We start from the raw sequence: 19131 nt of genomic DNA, 5'->3' as shown, positions 1-19131 counted from the left end.
CAGTGAGCAAAACACAAATGCGGGGACTAACTTTCTGTGCCTTATTCTTGTTAGTTTGCATCTTCTTAACATTTGGTAAGAAAACAAGCAAACTGAATCAGTAAGAATGCTTCGTGGTGCAAACCACACAACATACTAATATTGTTGATGTCGATGTGGTTTAATATTGACATAAACGATCAAGAATATTTTTTTTTCCTCAGCAAGAGATCTGAGATGGGGCAATTCCAGGGGTGGTTAATCTGTGGCTCAGTGATAGCACAGAGACCTAGGATCTGCCATCCTCAGCATGGTGAATTCCATGTGTATTTTGAATTTGTTGAGGAACTCTTTTCCCCAGCAGCCGTACCACATCACAGTCCCACCAACAGTGCACCACCGTTCCAATTTCTCCACATCCTCGCCACACTTGTTTTCTGTTCCTTTTTTTTTTTTTTTTTTTTTAGATTTTATTTATTTATTTTTAGAGAGGGAAGGGAGGCAAAGAGAGAGAAACATCAGTGTGCGTTTTGCTGGGGGTCATGGCCTGCAACCTAGGCATGTGCCCTGACTGGGAATTGAACCTGAGACACTTTGGTTCACAGCCCGTGCCCAATCCACCGAGCCACGCCAGCCAGGGCTGTTCTTTTGATAGTAGTCATTCTAATGGGTATGAGCTGGTCTGCTATTGGATTAGTTTTGATTGCATTTTCCTAATATTAGTGATATTAGCATCTTTTTATGGGCTTGTTGCCCGTTCATATAACATCTTTGGAAAAATGGCTACTCAAGTTCTATGTCCATTTTTGAAGCAGGTTGGCCTTTGGTTTTGTCTTTAAGTTTTAGAAGGTTTTTATGTAGTCTGGGTGTGAATGCCTTATCAGGTATGATTTTCAAATATTTTCTTTCATTCTATGGGTTGTCTTTTTACTCTGTTGAAAATGTCCTTGGATGCATAAACTTTTAAAATTTTCATGAAGTGCCATTTGTCTATTTTTTTCTTTTGTTACCTGTGCCTTTGGTATCATATCTAAGAAATCATTGCCAACCCAATGTCGTGAAGCTTTTGTACTATGTTTTCTTCTAAGAGTTTTATTGTTTTAGGTCTTACATTTAAGTCCTCAGTTTATTTTGAGTTAATTTTTGTATGTAGTGTTAGGTAAGCATCCAGCTTCACTCATTTAAATGTTGATATCCATTTTTTTCCAGTATCATTTCTTTTCTAATTAAATTGTCTTGCCACCATTGTCAAATATCATTTGACCATCTATATGACAGTTTCTTTCTGGGCTGTGTATTTTATTCTGTTGTTCTATAGATTTGTCTGGATGCCAATATTTTGATTGTTGTACCTTTGTAGTAAGTTTTGAAATCAGGAACTTTTTAGTCCTCCAGTTTTATTCCTCTTTTTCAAGATTTTTTGACTGTTTAAGTCCATTGAGAGTCAGAGTGAATTTTAGGATAGGGTTATCTATTTCCGCAAAAAATCTTACAGGATTTTGATAGGGGTTGTGCTGAATTTGTAGATTGCTTTGGGTAGTATTGACATTTCAACACTACTGTCCCCAATTCATGAACATGGGATGTGCTTCTCATTTATTTATGTCATCTTTAATTTCTTTAGCAATGTTTTGTCATTTTCATTGTACAACTTTCACCTCCTTGGTTAATTCTTATGTATTTTATTCTTTTTAATGCTATTGTAAATGGAATTGTTTTTATAATTGACTTTTCCAATTGCATGTGGAAATACAGCTGATTTGTATGTTGAGTTTGTATCTTGGTACTCTGCTAAATTCTTGTCAAAGATAATTTTATTTCTTGCTTAGTGATTTAGATACTTTTAAAATTTATTTTTCTTGCTTAATTTCTCTGGCTAGACTGTCTGGTACTATGTTGAATAGAAATAGTGAAAGCAGGCATCCTTACCTTGTTCCTGATCTTAGAGGATAAGCTTTCATTCTTTCACTATTAAATATGATATTTGTTGTGGACATTTCATATATGGCTTTATTATGTTGAAGTACTTTTTAATTCCTATTTTGTTGAGTGTTTATCATGAAGGGTGTTGAATTTTGTCAAATACTTTTCTGCATCAATTGAGATTTTTTTTCTTCATTATATTGATCTGGTGTATCACATTGATTGATTCTTGCTTGTTGAATCATCCTTGTATCCCAGGAATAAATCCCACCTACTCATGGTGTATAATCCTTTTACCGTGCTGCAGAATTGTATTTGCTGGTATTTTGCTGAGTTTTTTAAAGATCAACAATAATAAGAGAAATGGCTCTGTAGTTTTCTCGTAGTGTCTTGTCTGGTTTTGGTATCAGAGTAATGCTGGCCTCACAGAATGAGTTACGAAGTGTTACCTTCTCTTCAATTTTTAGGAAAAATAAGAATGTTGGTATTAATTTTTTAAATGTTTGGTAGAATTCACCAGTGAAACCATCAAGTCCAGGGCTTTTCTTTGTTGAGAGATTTTTGATTATTGGTTCAATCTCCATAGTATTTATAGATCTATTTTTATTTTTTTTGTGTGATTATATGTGGTAGATTACATTGGTGTATGATTGTTCATAGTACTCATATTTTTTATTTCTGTGATCTAGTAGTAATGTTCCTACTTTCATTTCTGATTTTAATAATTTGAGTCTGCTCTATTTTTTCTTAGACCATCTAGTTTAGGGTTTGCCAATTTTGTTGATCTTTTTGAAGAACCAACTTTTGGTTTCATTGATTTTTTTTCTATTGTTTTTCTATTCTCTATTTCATTTATCTTTGTACTAACCCTTATTTCCTCCCTTCTGCTAGTTTTGGGTTTAGTCAGTTCCTCCCCACCCCCCAGTTCTTTAGGCTGTAAAATTATGTTGTTGTTTGAGATCTTTTTTGTTTTGTAATGAAATCATATATAGCTATAAATTTCCCCCTTCACAATGCTTTCACTGTATTGTCATAGGTTTTGACATATTGTGTTTTTATTGCTCTGTAAGTGTTTTCTAATTTCCCCTGTGATTTCTGCTTTGATCTCTTGGTTGTTTAAGAGTGCATTATTTAAGTTCCATAATTTTGTGGGTTTTTTGGTCAGATTTCCTTTTATACTGATTCCAACTTTATCCCATTGTGTTCAGAAAAGATGTTTTGTATGATATCTATCTTTTTAAATCTAAAGACTTATATTGTGTCCTAAAGTCTGGTCTCTTGTGGAAAGTGTCCCATGTGCACTTGAGTAGAGTTTGTATATTGTTATTGTTGTACAGATGTTGTGTGTGTGTCTGTGAGATCTAGGTGGCTTATTGTGTGTTTAAGTTCCCTATTTCTTTACTTATCTTCTACTGTGTTGTTCTATTCATTATTGTGAGTAGGGTATTGAGAACCATTTCTTTTTTTCAATTTTATCATTTTTGCTTCATATATTTTGATGGTCTGTCATTAAATGCATACATGTCTATAATTCTTATATCTTTTTGCTGTGTTAAAACTTTTATGAATATATCATGTCCTTGGTTAATTCTTATAACCTTTTGTCATTACTGTAGCCACCACTGCTCTATTTTGGTTACTATTTACGAAGAAAGCCCCCCCCCCCCATCTTTTCATTTCAGTCTGTCTCTGGATCTCAAGGGCACCTTTTACATACAACATATAATTGGGTCATGTGTTTCTACCCATGCCAGTCTCTGTCTTTTGATTGAAGAGTTCGGTCCATTTACATTTGAAATACTTACTGATAAGGAGGAACTTCTGTCATTGTGCTATTTCTTTTCTGTGTGCCTTATAGCTTTTTGGTCCCTCATTTTTTGCATTTTTCAGTTGCTTTTGTCTTCGGTGATTTTTTTGCAGTTAAGTGTTTAAATTATTTCTCATTTTCTTTTGCACATGTCCTGTGGTTATCATGGGGATTACAGTTAACATCCTAAATTTATAATACTCTAATTTGAATTTATACCAGCTTATGCAATAGTTTTTTGAACCTGATTTGTTTGTCTATGTTTACTGGCAGGAGAAAAATTTCATATTTGAATTAACCCGTTGCTAACTGAGTGATTTTATATTCTGCAAATATACAACCTGGAAAGAAAGTATACTCCAGAACTGCACAGAAGAACAGTTACAAAATACAGAAGTAGCTGATATTCGCATGAGGAGAGAAAAAGAGGGAGGAAATTAACGAATGATAACAAGGAAGCTGATGTTAAAAATAGGGAATGTAGCCCTGACTGGTATAGCTCAGTGGATTGAGCGCGGGCTACAAACTAAAGAGTCACCAGTTTGATTCCCAGTCAGGGCACATGCCTTGGTTGCTGGCCAGGTCCCCAGTGTGGGGCGCATGAGTGGCAACCACACATTGATATTTCTCTCCCTCTTTCCCCCTCTCTTCCCCCCTCTCTAAAAATGAATAAATAAAATCTCTAAAAAATAGGGAATGTAATTTGAGTTAGAGAAAGGTTTGCATACAGATTTTTCATAATCTGATAGGTTTTTAAATATCTTAATAATAGCATGACATTCTTAATTGGGCATACATTTAATTACATTAACTGGGAGAACAGATTTGGAATGTTCATGATTATTACATTTCAATGAGGCCTGAAAGCTTCAACTGTGAACGAATAATGAGAATAATGAATCTTAAATGGCTGTTTAAAAATATCCATCCAGTGTAAAGTGTATCAAGCTACTTCTGCAGTATGAACATGTTGAATTGGAGGTAGATGCAGTACTCATATCTATTAATATTAGAAGCAATATGGTGTTGTGGTTAAAGACTCAGACTCTGCCGTGTGTAACTTTGGGTTAGTTATGTAAATTCTTTAGCCTCCGAGTCTTCATCTGTAGCATGGCAGTGATGTTCAGGATAGTGCCGACTGTGTAGGTCTGTGAAGATCAATTGAGCTGGGGTGCACAAAGCACCTAGAACACTGTCTAGCATGTATCAAGCACTTTATAAATAAGAGCTATGTTGTTATTGCTTAAGAGAGGTACTGATAGGAAAATCTTTTGTTGTCCTATTCGATAAATTGCAGTCTGAAATCTCAGCAGCCCAGGATGTGAAAATGATGGCAAGAGCACCCAGTCTCAGCATTTTCTTCATCAGATCATTCTCCATTATTCCCCCACCTTACCACGAGGGAAAGGACCGGTAGAAGACTGTAGGCAGTCAGTCCCTTATGGGCGCTGTAAATTGAAGCCTTGCACCTTCCCTGTGAAGGAGGGGCCCTGAAAACTAAAGCCTGCAGGCCAAATTCGGCACACCATCTATTTTTATATGGGCTCCTGAGCTAAGAATGGATTTTCAATGGTTGAAAAAAATCATAGGAAGAACGCAGTATGACATAACAGTGTGTGAGATCCAAATATCCTTGCCCACGAATAAAGTTTTATTGGAACATAACCATGCCAGTTCATTTATGTATTGTCTGTGGCTGCTTCTATTTAAAAATGGGTAGTTGCTGTTGAGACCACATGGCCTTCCAAGCCTGAAATATTTACTATGGCCTTTTACCCCAAAAGTTTCCCTGACCCTATACTAACTATGTTTCAGTGATTTACATTCTCCTATAATGGCTTGATAGACAATTCTAGGCCATGTTTGGCATTCATTTTTTAATTTCTAAGTTTTTCTTTGCAGCATAAGTATTTTTACTCTTAAATTTCTATGTATATAGCTAAAAATGATTAATTCAGGGCTTCCCTGGCACTCATGTCTTAATTGTGAAGAACAACTTGAGATATCCAAATACTTTAACCTGTAATTGTATCTTATACCATGTATACTGTTACCTGAGAGAATGGTTTTCCTTTCAGAGAATCTTAGAGTTGAAAGGGGCTTCAGTGTCATCTAGTTGAGCTCACTGACATTATAGATGAAGAAATGGAAGCCCCAAGGAGTGACATAAGTGACTCATGGTCACAGGGCCTGGTCAGCATGGTATCAGAACTCGTGTGCGTTTCTTGGTCTGACTCTCTCTCTGCTTCTGTCCCACTGGTTCTGTATTCCCTAAACTCAAGGTCAACTTGTGTGCTGACACTAAAGGCCTTGCAGACACAGGCCCGCCCTCAAAGGGTTGTGTCTGTAGAATATTCATAATGGGGTCTGCTCATCCCTGCCTCTTCTCTGGAGGAGTCTTTGACGGGCTTTGGTAAAGAGGTGTAGAATCAAAGGATGAGAACATTGCTGCCATTGGTCATACTTCATCATGTCTTTGAACTCTGGCTCAATATTGTAGGGGCCACAGAGCATTAGCCAGTCAAAAGAAATGGAGCTCATGGAATGGGTGTGGCATGCCCAGAAAAGATTTTAAAAAGTGAGATTTAGTTACTTATTAGTAATTGGCCCAAATGTTTTACTCTTTGGATTCTTCTGTTATTTTCCCCATAGTCCTGGGTCCCCCTTTACCTTCCAGGTGTCATGTATGATGAGGTCCTGCCTGAACTATGTGAGGAAACACTGAACTTGAAAGAACTGGGCGGGTTATTTTCGAATGTTATAAAGGGAACATAATGTGAAACAAGGTATCCATTCACCATCTGAAAATCACCTCTGTTTAACTTTAGAAGACATAAGACTGTCTTGTTTTTACCTTCTAAGGTACAATTTCCTACAATCATAAATTGAATCACTTAAGAAAGGTAAATGTGCTGTTGCCACTGGGAGATCAGTTAATATTTTGACTTAAAATGAAAGTCTCCCAGTTTGACGTTACCTGCTTGATACACAAACACTGACCCTTTCTCTGACCTGCACCTGTTCTTCCGTTTCTTGGTTGTAAGCCTGTGCCTTTTGCTTTCTTTGATTCTCTGCTTTCTTGGCATCACCTTCATTTCTTTTCTCTTCATCACCCTTCAAGTTTTGAAGCTCAGTTTGGTTTTTTAGGTGCACACACAACTCCTGTTTCTGTAATTTGTTTCCCAACAACTACGAATCATCCATTGTTAAAAATGCTTTTCTTAAACTTGGAATTTTCAGCTCATCCACTTGCTAACATTTATTCTGCTTCTCCACTATGTAAAACAATACAATACTTATCCTCCTGAAGGTCTTTTAAAATCTCAGTTCACGTGATGTAAATCCTTTGTGTACAAACTCAGCTTCATAGTTGCACATCGCCTACTGCCGTACCTGAGCTTTGAGGGCAACTTCTAGCATATCAGGCCTGTAGTTCACATTACTGCCCTTGATCTAGAAGTTTCAGGTTATTAAGTGAGAACCTTCAAAGGCCTTCTGTGAAGGAGAGGTGAGTGCTGGGTTGAGTCGCAAGAGACCTGGGTTCCTTACTAATCTTACCAAACTTCTCCCTCTTCAGTTTATACCCTCCTGTGAACAGTAAAGAGATTGAACTCGATAGTCTAAATTTCTAAATGCAGGAGTGGGACTGAGGAGAGGGAATTGAAAAGACCATGTGGCATAGGGTATTGTGAAGGTGAAAAGGATACTGGATGAAAGGTCACAGAGGGAGAAGGCAGGCCTAAATTTGGAATGCTTGGGGTTTCATCACATCAGAGAGATGCTTGAACAGATTGGACAATGATGATGGAATTGAAGAACCTCTTTAAATAACATGGTTTGGCTCCTTTCACAGTGAGAGGAATCACCTGTTTGTGCCCCCCCCCCCACTACCCCCCACCCCTTCTTCTGCCGTCACTGTTGCAGCTCACTGAGAGCCTGTGGATGGCAGAGCCGCCTCCCAGGAATTTCTTCTCAAGTTCAGTGTTGATGATACATTTCCTTGTGAGTATTCTGGGAAAGAGCAGTCTTTATTTTGTGAAAATACAAGTGTTTTTCTTGACGTTTCTGCACGTGGGTGAAACAGACCTTTGAGGAAGCTGATAAGAATGGAGACGGCTTATTGAATATTGAAGAGATACACCAACTGATGCATAAACTAAATGTCAACTTACCCCGAAGAAAAGTCAGACAAATGTTTCAGGTACGTTTTCACCATCAGGTTGGCCTTAGGCGAAGTCCACGTTAATGGTTGTTGGTATATGTACTTAGAAATTTCAAAAGGCTATTTTGTTTTGTTGGAAGCTAATATTATCAACTGTGTATTGCTTTATTTTACTTTGATAAAGAGAGGTATTTTGTTTCATCAAGGAAAAAAGCTTACACATTCATAATTTCTCAAAGATATTTATATGCATTTTGACTTTAAAATCTATGTTTAAAATCATACAACTGGCTATACTTTGTAAAATCCACACATTTCAAAATGTTATTGATTCCTTGTCAGTTTTTGTTCAGTTACAGCTGTGTACAGTTAGAATAAAGAAGAGCATATAAATGGGTTTGTTGTCCATAATATATTTCCAACAGTTTTAGGATTTTATGATGAATCCAGACAATCAGAAGGGAGATATGTGATGAAAGATTCTTGCTCAATAATTGCTAGAAACAAATAATTTGAACTACAGATCAGTGCAGATGGAATTTTCAAACTTCTGTGAGGAAATGCAGGGAGGTACCACTGATGCTGATGGCTGCAAGGGCACTGAGCTGCCTGTGCAGAATCAACAGAGAGATTCTGTTGTAGGTAGAAACTGATGTGATTGGAGTTCAGAAGGTGATGAGAGACTGGTATTTTTGTCATGTGTTAAATCTTCTCTCTTTTGTTTTTTATTAGTCTTCTCCAAGCGTTTGTCTTTTTTACTAGTTTCTTCAAAAGATCAGGTTTTTTAAAAAAAGATATACCTATTTATTTTTAGAGAGAGGGCAGGGGAGGGAGAAAGAGAGAAAGAGAAGTATCAATGTGTGGTTGTTTCTTGCGCACCCTGCTACTGGGAACCTGCCCACAACCCAGGCATGCGCCCCGATTGGGAATTGAACTGGCGACACTTTGATTCGCAGGCCAGTGCTCAATCCACTGAGCCACACCAGCCAGGGCCAGTTTTTGGTTTAATCACTCACTTTTGGTATATTATATCCATTTGTTTTCTATTTCATTGCTTTCTGCTTTTTTTTAAATAATTTTTTCCTTCTATTTCTTTAGCTTAATTTTTCCTAGATAGTAGATTCAACGTTATTAACTTCTTTGAGTTTTTTTTAAAGATTTTATTTATTTTTAGAGAGGGAAGGGGAGAGAGAGAGAAAGAGAGAGAGAGAGAGAGAGAGAGAGAGAGAGAAAGAGAGAGGGAGAGGGAGAGAGAGGGAGAGAGAGGGAGAGAAACATCAATGTGTGGTTGCTAGGGGCCATAGCCTGCAACCTAGGCATGAGCCCTGACTGGGAATCGAACCTGCAATGCCTGGTTTGCAGCACGCGCTCAATCCACTAAGCTACACCAGCCAGGGCTTTTTTTTTTTTTTTTTTTTTTTTAAAGAACTTCTTTGATTTTAATCTACCTTGTTTTCAAATAAATTGAAAACTTCAAGTTTCCTCTAATTATTACTTTAAGTTCATCACACCGATTTTAATACATGGTGAATGTGTTCACTTCTGTATGTTTCATTTCTTATTTAGAAATGTATAATGTTGTTTCCAGAGAGGTTTTTTTCCAGCTTTCTTTGTTAATTTATGAATTTACTGTGATGAGATAGATTAGTTTTCATAAGCTTGAGTCTTTGTGGCCTCATATATAGCTGATTTGAAATTGGCTCACATGTGCTAACTACTTGTGAAATGTATACTGTCCTCTTTATAGTAAACATTACCTGCCAGTACCGAATCAGGACTGAGTTTCCTGTTTCAAGACTCTCACACTGCCCTGTGTTTCATGTGCCTCTTTCAGGAAGCTGATACAGATGAGAACCAGGGAACTTTGACATTTGAAGAGTTCTGTGTTTTTTACAAAATGATGTCCTTGAGACGAGACCTTTATTTGCTGCTCTTGAGCTACAGTGACAAGAAAGATCACCTAACTGTGGAAGAGCTGGCTCAGTTTTTGAAGGTGGAACAAAAGGTATTATTAGACTATGAAGCTGGATGTTTACGTAAAAGTACTTGTGAAAGATACATGGGTTGCTCTTGGGATTGGATGTATAGTTTAAATTTAGGGTAGAAGTGGAAACCACAATTTCAAAAAAATCTTATCAATGTGTAGTTTAAAACATGTTTATAGACTTTTTTTTTAAAGAGGGAATGATAAATAGAAGATACGTAATTTTTTTTAAAGAAGGATTTAGCCAAAAGTCTGAACACTTTTTAAAAAAGATTTTATTTATTTATTTTTAGACAGAGGGGAAGGGAGGGAGAAAGAAAGATAGAAAGATCAATGTGTAGTTGCCTCTCCTGTAGCCCCCACTGGGGACCTGGCCTGTAACCCAAGCATGTGCCCTGACTGGGAATCGAACTGGCCACCCTTTGGTTCACAGCCCTCACTCAATCCACTGAGCTACACCAGCCAGGGCAGAAGATATATATTTTTTTACCTTAAAAATGTTGAGTATGGATATGCATATTTTTCCACAAAGCAATGAATGGTAATTCGTATATTTCATCTGGGTCAGATTTTCATTTCACTGAAGATCGCTGAAAATTGTGTTTATGCCTTTGACAGGTCCAAGTACTGTTTGATTAGGACTTTCACCCTTAAAATATGCATGTATTTAGGAAAAGTATCACTCTTTTATGTCCTTGAAGAAGTGCCAGTTTAACAAGAAGCCACGTGGCTGAAGCTTCCCTCACATTCACAGACACTGATCTCCGACACCCACCCGTCTGTGGGTCCACAGGAATAGGGCTGTTGGAGGTTCTTGTTTCGTGTTTTCCCGCCGGTGTTTGCTAAAACACAGCCTATCTCTCCTCTAGATTCCTACCCATTACTTGGCCCTGGGGTGCATGTGTTTTGTGTTCTTTTGAGATTTTTGGTTCAGAAGAGATCATTTGATTGAATTCCCCCATCCTTCTTGACAACTTCTCTTATCAAGCCTCTACTCTTTTCATTTTTTTTCCTTTTTACTCTTTTTTTTCTTAAGGATTAAGGAGAGATGAAGAGAAGATAGACATTTTTATTTCTTTTTCTATCAATATTTCTTAATTTTATTTCAAACCGTATACCGTATTTTCTGTGAACTCTAATTATTTACATTATTTCAAACATTTCCATCTCCCACCTCTTCAATTTGGGTTAATCCACCCAATTCCTTCCGAAGAAATAAAACACATACTTTATTACTTACCTAATGCTGTCACAGCCTTTGTGAAATCAGTTCATGCTGGTTAGGCAGACAACACAGCATGAATGGTTTGTCCAAAGTAGGTTTTTTGCCTAAAGGTTGCTTTAAATAGGGTTCACGGGTTGTTGGAGTATTTCCTGGTTATATTTTGGAATGGGATTAGACAGAAGTATTGAAGCACTCTTAGAGTTTGAGGAACCTCCTAGCTATTAATTAAGAGCAAAGACTGTCTCCACAGATAAGACAAAGCAGATTTCTATTCCTGCAGCGCTTTCTGCTGAAATATGCTTGGGGATGGTCAATTCCAGGGGAACTCAGAGCTTTTCTGATGCCATGCTCTAGGGCCCTCTTCCTACTGGAACTTCATTTATCTGACACAAACCCATGAATTCTGCTTTGGTGGTGGTTCTATGCATTGTGCCCCCTTTTCCGCTTTGCTCTGAGAGAGGATAAGTTTCTGCTCTTTTAAACCACTGCTCTAGTTTGTGGTGATTTGTTACAGCAGCTCTGGGAAACTAACACACCAATCCAAGGAGAAAAACCCTACAGACATTTACATCAGAAGTCTCCTAGCAAATAGTCTTGCCAGAGATTTCCACAGTAAAGTCCGCTAGGCAGTAAGTTCTGTTCGTGAATAGAGAGCTTCCAACCAATTTTGTATTGCCATGGTTTTAAATAGTCAATTCTAAAAATGGGTTTTAAATAGCTGAGGCCTACCACATGTTTGAGGAAATTCTCTACTATAAAGTGCAGACACTCAGGCAAGCAAATGGGATCACAAAACTTGGAGGAAATAGAGGCAATGCAGGGGAAGAAAACTTTAAAAATAGATATTAATACATCAGAGTGATAAAATTATAGCCACCAAGTAAGAGCAAGGTGCTACAAGAAAAGATTCAGAGGAAGAAAAGAGCAGGAAACTAAACTTAATAAGTAGCTTACAACATACAGTTGAGAAAATTGTGTAGAAAGTGGAACAAACAACAAAGAAATGGAGAATAGTGAGAAAAGATCAAGACATTAGTAGACTGATCCAGAAGGTCCACAATCTGAATAATAAGTTATAGAAAAAGATAGGAAGTAGAAGGGAGGAAATTATTAAATAAGTAGTATCAGAAAATGATTAATAGCAAAAGATAGGAATCTCTAGACAGGCAGGGCTCACTGAGTACCAAAGCACAGTGAATGTGGAAAAAAAAAAAGACTCACACAGAGACAAATCATAGCAAAATTTTGCAATGCCAAAGATTGTGACAGGGTCATTAAACATCAACCAAATGGTTAAATCATAAAAAGGTATTCTATGAGAAAATAAGCAATCATATTATATAGCAGGTTCAGTGCTCAATGTTTGTATAGACAAAACAGTTTATAACAGTGAATAGAAATATAATAAAAATTATGATAAAATCTTACTGGCAGGATGGATAGAGGGAGAAAGTTTTTCTGGCCCCAAAGAGCTATGTCTTTATCTAACACATAAAAGGGTAATAGGTAATGTTTAAGGTATATAGAATAGAAAAGAACATCATTTACATAATTATTAAGACTATATTAGGAGTAGAAAGACTCATTCCAAAAGAAATCGCTAGAAATTATGGTATTTTTACATTTGGAATGTGGTTCTGGGCATTGGGAGGGTGGTTCTCCTTAGTCTAAGAATCTTAGTTTTGGGTTAATTTATAGATATGTTAGTTTGATAAAAACATTGAAAAGAATTTAGCAATATTAAAATTCTGTGCAAATTATATTATGATTTTTGTGTTTGGTGTGTAAGAAATGTGATTATTTACTCCCTCTAACTTTGTTTTGAAATTTGCATTCTCTGAAAAAGCTTTGCCAGAAAACTTGCAAAGAAGTCTGGGGATAAAGAGTTAGTGTCACAATACAAGTATTTGACAGATTCATGCCTTTGGTTTCTACATCTAGTTCATTGGAAGTGGATTGATACTGAGTATGTAACATGAGGACTAGTTAATGACTCTTTTCTCTTTAGATGACATTATAGAACTATAGTAAACAAGGAAAAGAGAATGGAGTTCAGTTTGGAATAATCCAAAGAAATAGAATTATAGTAACTGATTTGAAAGTTGCAAAAAATTGCAAAAATTAAGAAATTAAGATTGAGGAATTTCAGCTATATTGAAAAAATAGTTTCAGAGTAAGCATTTCAATTTTTCAGTAGAAATAAGAACTCCCAGAGAATAGATGTAACATAAAGGGCTTGAGTTTGAAATCAGAAGTTTGAAACTTGAGCCTTGGTTTTACCTCGTACTGATTTTGTGACTTTGGTTGGGATAGCCTTTCTCTGCATGTTTTCCCGCCTGTGTAATGGGGGTAGAAACACTAACTTTACCAGACTGTTTTAGGAACTATTTAAGATTATGGGTATACAAACTCTTTATAAACTGCATAATATTGACTGCGTTATATAAATGTAAATAATCATTATTAAAATAAATAAAATTTTCCTTAAGTTCTTTTAGGGACGATAGCCTTGTATAGTAAGAACAATCTTTGGTATCGGAGACAGGAGTGGCTCAGATATTGACAGCAAACGAAACTTGAACATGAACTCCATGGGAAGTAGGGAGGAAAGCGTTTCTATTTCACCTTATCAGCTATCTTAAAGGGGAAGCAAAATAGGGGAAAAATGGACAAGAAGGAGCATTAATCTGTATTGAACCTTCATTTATACAGTAAAACCCCAATATACCATATTTTGCTGCATATACTGCATACCCACATTTTGTGTACAATATACGTGGGATTATTATACCCATTAATATACCCATATAATACACATTCTTATTTTTCCCTAAAAATTTGGGCATAAAAGTGCACATTATACACAACAAGATACAGTAACTTTTAAAGTGAGGTCTAAAAATTTAACTGTGTAAAATGTGGAATTGTAGTATTGGGAGACTAATTAAATGAGAACAGGGATGGGGAAGGATAGGAGCCGATTGACTCTTATATTTCAATTCTCATTATATTGTGAAGTTTTACTGCGTTTTACTAAATACTTGAATTTGGGGTAGAAAGTGGATTCTATCCCATTAATTCTTTTATGGTACCCAGAAAATTGTGAGCTTCCTAGAATCCCTGCTAATGTTTTTGCCAATTTTATACTTTTCAAATATGATGCTTTTTGTTGGCACATTCTGCTTTGTGTCTTGAACTAGTAACATGTTTTTGCTTATCTGCAATTAGCTCCATCCCAGGATGATCGTTTCTTGTTGTTTATTTGTGTGTTTTTATTGTTATTTTTATTTTTATAGATCTCATGTGCTACTGGTAGACCAACTACCTGAGTCTAGTTCAAGGTCCCTACATCTCTGAATAAATAGCCGCATAAACCGAATAATAGCAATGTAGCTCAGAGTTTTTACCTTGTGAGAGATTATTTATCTTTTGCACCCCATGTGATGAATCGGTTTAGCTTATAGCAAACAGCAGGTGAGCTGCTCAAAGCCTGGTTGGGCCTGTGGAGTTCCTTGCAGACTTTCATTATTTATGGTATTTCAGGTGGTGTCTGGTTATGTAGGCATCTGAATAAAGTATGCAATATCAATTTTACACGAAGGATGGATGAGCCATTATGCAGCTGGTTGGGGGTGGGGTGCTCCTTGAAACAGGCCAAACAAAAAGAAAAGAAAAAATGCTGTACAGTGGAGCCTTTTTCCCCATGAAAAAAAAAGTTTAAATGCTATTAAAAAGGCTGTTTGGGAAAATTAGATTTTACTAAATTATAAGTATTGAGCCTGAGATAATATAATTTTTGAGAAGTGTCACTGAATTATAAAATACTGGCTCACAAGATTAACTTCCTCTGTCACTACTCATTAGTATTCTAAATGTCACTGTTAAGCTGTGGGCCTCAATGGATTTTGATCCTTTATGTTGCTTCTTAATTAAAGAAATTATTCCTGAAGAGTTTACTTTTCCCTGTGACACTAAGTATGTAACGTTCATTCAGGAACCTTGAGGCTGACTTCCTGCCTTTGTTGTATCACATTGTTTTTAGGAATAGTAATGCATTGAATCCTCGCAAGTACCCTATAAGCAAGGCAGCCACAGAGAAAGTAAGTGGCTCATTTAAGATCACACTGTCAATAATATGAACTAACTGATTTGAACACAAGCCATCCAGAGTTCTCCATTATGCTAGCTGTCTGATCTTGAGCTTGCTTTTCGTTTACTTTTTTTTTTTTTTTTCTAACATTTGTGTTCTTGATTCGGAGTAACAGACTGCTCTCATGATTCAGTAGAAGGATCGATAAGATACACACATGCACCCATTTAGATTTATCTACACCATGCTGTTTTCCTAAAGAATAATTTTTTTCAACATATATTTATCACTAGCAAACTTCAGTATTTGTGTAGAAGATACTTTAGCAAATAGCTACTAGCTTACAGTGAGTGGATTTTTGGCAATGGATTTGCATTGATTATTAATTCTATTTAATTAATTTTATTGCTCTACAGAGAACATTTTTCTAGTAGTTGAAGGGCTGTTTTCACTGATTAAAATATGAAGGATGTAAGGAAGATTGAGATCATGACGATTTTTCAAAGGCATGAGTAACCTCAAATGCCGTTCATTTAACCACTTGGCACTATATCAAGAATGCTAAAAAAATTCGTATGATTTTCTCACATAGAGAAACGTGTCTCATGAAATTTCAGGTACTCAACTTGTGTTCTGTTTTGTTTAGATGACTAATGTGACAGCAGACTATTGTCTTGACATCATAAGGAAATTTGAAGTTTCAGAAGAAAATAAGGCGAAAAATGTTCTTGGCATAGAAGGTAAAATAACCAATATTCTTAATTTCTCATCCCTCAATTCAGTTCCCTAAGTTAAATTCTATCAAAATCTTTAGGAAAAGAAATCAGAGGTATCTCTAGAATTACTGACGATTCCAATACCTGGTTTCCTCCAAAGCAGATGCAGTGTGATACTGCCACGTCTCTTGCTTTTGCAATGACGACCCACGTTTTCTACTCCCAGCAATTCAACTTGAAGCCACTATGTATGAAAAATATTAAGAAATATTTGGACTTTTCTCAAATAGCGAATTTTTGGACATAGCCTCAACTTGATAATTTTATGAAGGGAAATGTGATCCTAAAATAAGTAATCTATGAAACCAGTGACTTGAAAGTAAACAGGATTCTTAAAAAATGTTGGCAGTGAACTAGTTTCACCTGGCTGGGAGCAGTGGAGAGGTTGGTTGGAGCCACACGTCTTTTTAATGCAACTGTCCCGAACGAGGAAAGTGAGGCTCAGAGAAATTAGTTTCCCCACAGATACAGACTCAGAATCTAGACCATAGGATCTTATATATATAAATAATATGATACAAATATAGCTACATGTGTGTCTAAGTTACATGTATTTAAAATATAGAGAGAAGTAAATTGTAGGCTTCTACTTAAGAGGAGATATTCTTTTTTTTTTTTTTTTTTAGATTTTGTTTACTTATTTTTAGAGAGGGAAAGGAGGGAGACAGAGAGAGAAAGAGAAACATCAATGTGCGGCCGCTGGGGGTCATGGCCTGCAACCCAGGCATGTGCCCTGGCTGGGAATCGAACCTGGGACACTTTGGTTCCCAGCTCGTGCTCAATCCACTGAGCTACGCCAGCCAGGACTAAGAGGAGATATTCTTAGTGAAAGACCACGGGGCCAGCCACTGCCGCAGAGCTGCAAAGCCACGGTTCGTCTCGCCCTTTTTGACTGTTGGCCTCATTTCCCCTGCTCCCAGGCTCACGTCTCCTCCCAGTGCCGACGATAGGGGTCTGATACCCTGTGCTCACTTCCTGGGGGAGAGGGTAATTAAAAATGGAAAGGAATGACTTAAAATTTGTATGATCAAAACCATTTTAAAAACAGCCAGAAAAAAAAGTAAACAAATTTGGACCATACTAAGAAATGAGTCTTTGCCTTGGTGCGGACCTCAGAGATGGAATTTGACACGATTTCTAAGTTTTAGCCATAAAGAAGGGCATGATGAAATTCTCCAGTGTCTCAGAGGATATTTACAGATACAGCTTTACCACAGGATTCTTGAAGACTTGAAGCAGTTTACCCTAAAAACCATTCCATTTAGGTACTTGTGAGTCATTCATGTATTTATTTATATGTTAATGAATGCCTTTTCTACCTAGGCAATGTGTTTTGAAAGACTATAGAAAAACTGATAGGTTCTTCTATGTAACTGATAAGCACTACTTCCTAGCTAGTAAATGTGCTGGCAATTAGCAGCATCTTTCCAAAGCCAACTTCATAGTCAAACAACCACACCCTGGATTTGGGCTGTGCCTAACTTTTGGTCTGCTGCCTCAACCATGGCACTAACAATACTGTTATTCAAATCAACTTAATAACCTGTGAAATCATTGATGCATTATTGTACCACTTAGTGTAAATGATTCCTTCATGTTACCCCAGTTACCGATTCGGTCACACTGCGTAGTCCTAGCTTGGACTCCATAGTTACTGAATGGCTTTGCAGGAAACCCTCCCCTATGCAACCAAAATTGTTAACAAGTCCCATTTTCTGTAGGCTGTGTTTAAACTGCTTCTCCCCAAAGTCATATTTAAGCTCTTGACACTCTACTTGACCTGCTGCAAATTGTCTCATTGCCACCCCCCTGCACTCGCCCCCCTCACTGCCCCCCACACTGTGTTCTCTGCCAAAACTGTTCCGAGGGTAACTAGGATAATCCCTGTTAACATACTTGGATCTCTGTTTGTCCTTGTTACAACCAATTAAGTACATAGGCTTTAAAGCTCTAGTTACTTCACTCTTTCTTCCAAAGGCTTCACAAACTTCATGCGAAGTCCTGCCTGCGACGTCTTTAACCCGTTGCACAACGAAGTGTACCAGGACATGGACCAGCCCCTGTGCAACTACTATATCGCTTCCTCTCACAACACGTACCTGACTGGGGACCAGCTTCTTTCTCAGTCCAAGGTGGACATGTACGCTCGGGTGCTGCAGGAGGGCTGTCGCTGTGTGGAAGGTATGCCCTTTGTCTGAGCTCCAGTTAGTGTTGGCGGACACGTCTTGTAGTTGATCTGTCAAGTCTAGTTTAAATAATGGTGACCTCAAAAGTGCATTCTCATGAATGAGAATGATTTTCTTGCTCATTATGAAGTCATTCTTAATTCATAATCCTCTCTGATTTCTCCCTACTGGTTGCTAAAAAATTGTACTAACAATAAACATTTTTCTAGAAAGATATTTTTGATTAAATAGTGGCAAAAATAGATCAGGATAACTGCTTGTTTCACGACATTCCATGCTCTGTCGATCAGCCAATATTTAGTGGATTTCTAGTGGGTTCCTGGGGGTGAGGACACAAATGTAGGACATGGCTTCTGTCTCCAAGGAGTTCACAGTCTAGTAAAAGGATGGAAGGTGAAAGCAATAGTTCCGTGTGAAAATCTTACTAGTTGAATCATATACGTGATAGAGAAGTGGTATGGAAAGTAAGGTGTGAGGTCAAGTGCAATGACAAACCAGGCCAGCTGGGAAGGTAGACTTGGGTTAGTCATAAAGGATTTTGAGTGCTGCAGTGAGGAATTTCAACTTCAGCTTTTGGTATCTCGGGTCCAATAAGGGGTCTTAATACCTATGGAAATATAATTAGACTTTAAGTTTAGAAAGCCTATTTGGGCAGCAATGTAGGAGGATAATTTTTTTAGAATGTGTGTTTGTGGAAGGGGAGGGGAGGTGAAGTTTGAGCGAGGAGAGTGATGGGAAGGCTATTGCAAAGATTCAAAGGAAGGGTTGTAAAAGCCTGGACCAAGTGAGATACTGATATTAAAAAAGTAAACTTTACCAGGACCTGGCGAGAGAAGTAAAGGATGTAGGGAATGTAGCGGAGAACAGGAGTGAGTGAATGGTGATCCCACATCCTATGAGGAATCTCATGGCAAGAGCATTAATCAGTTCAGTTTTCCTTTTGTTGAATTTATAGTGACTTTGTAACATTTATGTGGACATTTTAATCAATTAGTTGGA

At 37.2% G+C, this 19131-nt stretch overlaps 1 protein-coding gene across 10 annotated transcripts in view; it reads left to right on the top strand.

Moving 5' to 3' along the window:
* The window catches only part of PLCH1 (phospholipase C eta 1), a 181447-nt gene that overhangs the window by 112387 nt on the left and 49929 nt on the right, over positions 1–19131 (top strand). For all 10 annotated transcript variants that reach the window (XM_036017590.1, XM_028504928.2, XM_028504927.2 and 7 more), the window contains 4 exons: positions 7781–7910; positions 9706–9876; positions 15817–15910; positions 17924–18127. In XM_036017590.1, the coding sequence (XP_035873483.1) occupies positions 7781–7910; positions 9706–9876; positions 15817–15910; positions 17924–18127 (599 nt within the window). The remainder of the gene's footprint in view (positions 1–7780; positions 7911–9705; positions 9877–15816; positions 15911–17923; positions 18128–19131) is intronic.

This window comes from Phyllostomus discolor, chromosome 2 (genome assembly GCF_004126475.2).
Source record: "Phyllostomus discolor isolate MPI-MPIP mPhyDis1 chromosome 2, mPhyDis1.pri.v3, whole genome shotgun sequence".
Taxonomy (NCBI): Eukaryota; Metazoa; Chordata; class Mammalia; order Chiroptera; family Phyllostomidae; genus Phyllostomus; species Phyllostomus discolor.
Note: the sequence above shows the minus strand (reverse complement) of the source record. Positions and strands in the feature narration are given on the sequence as shown.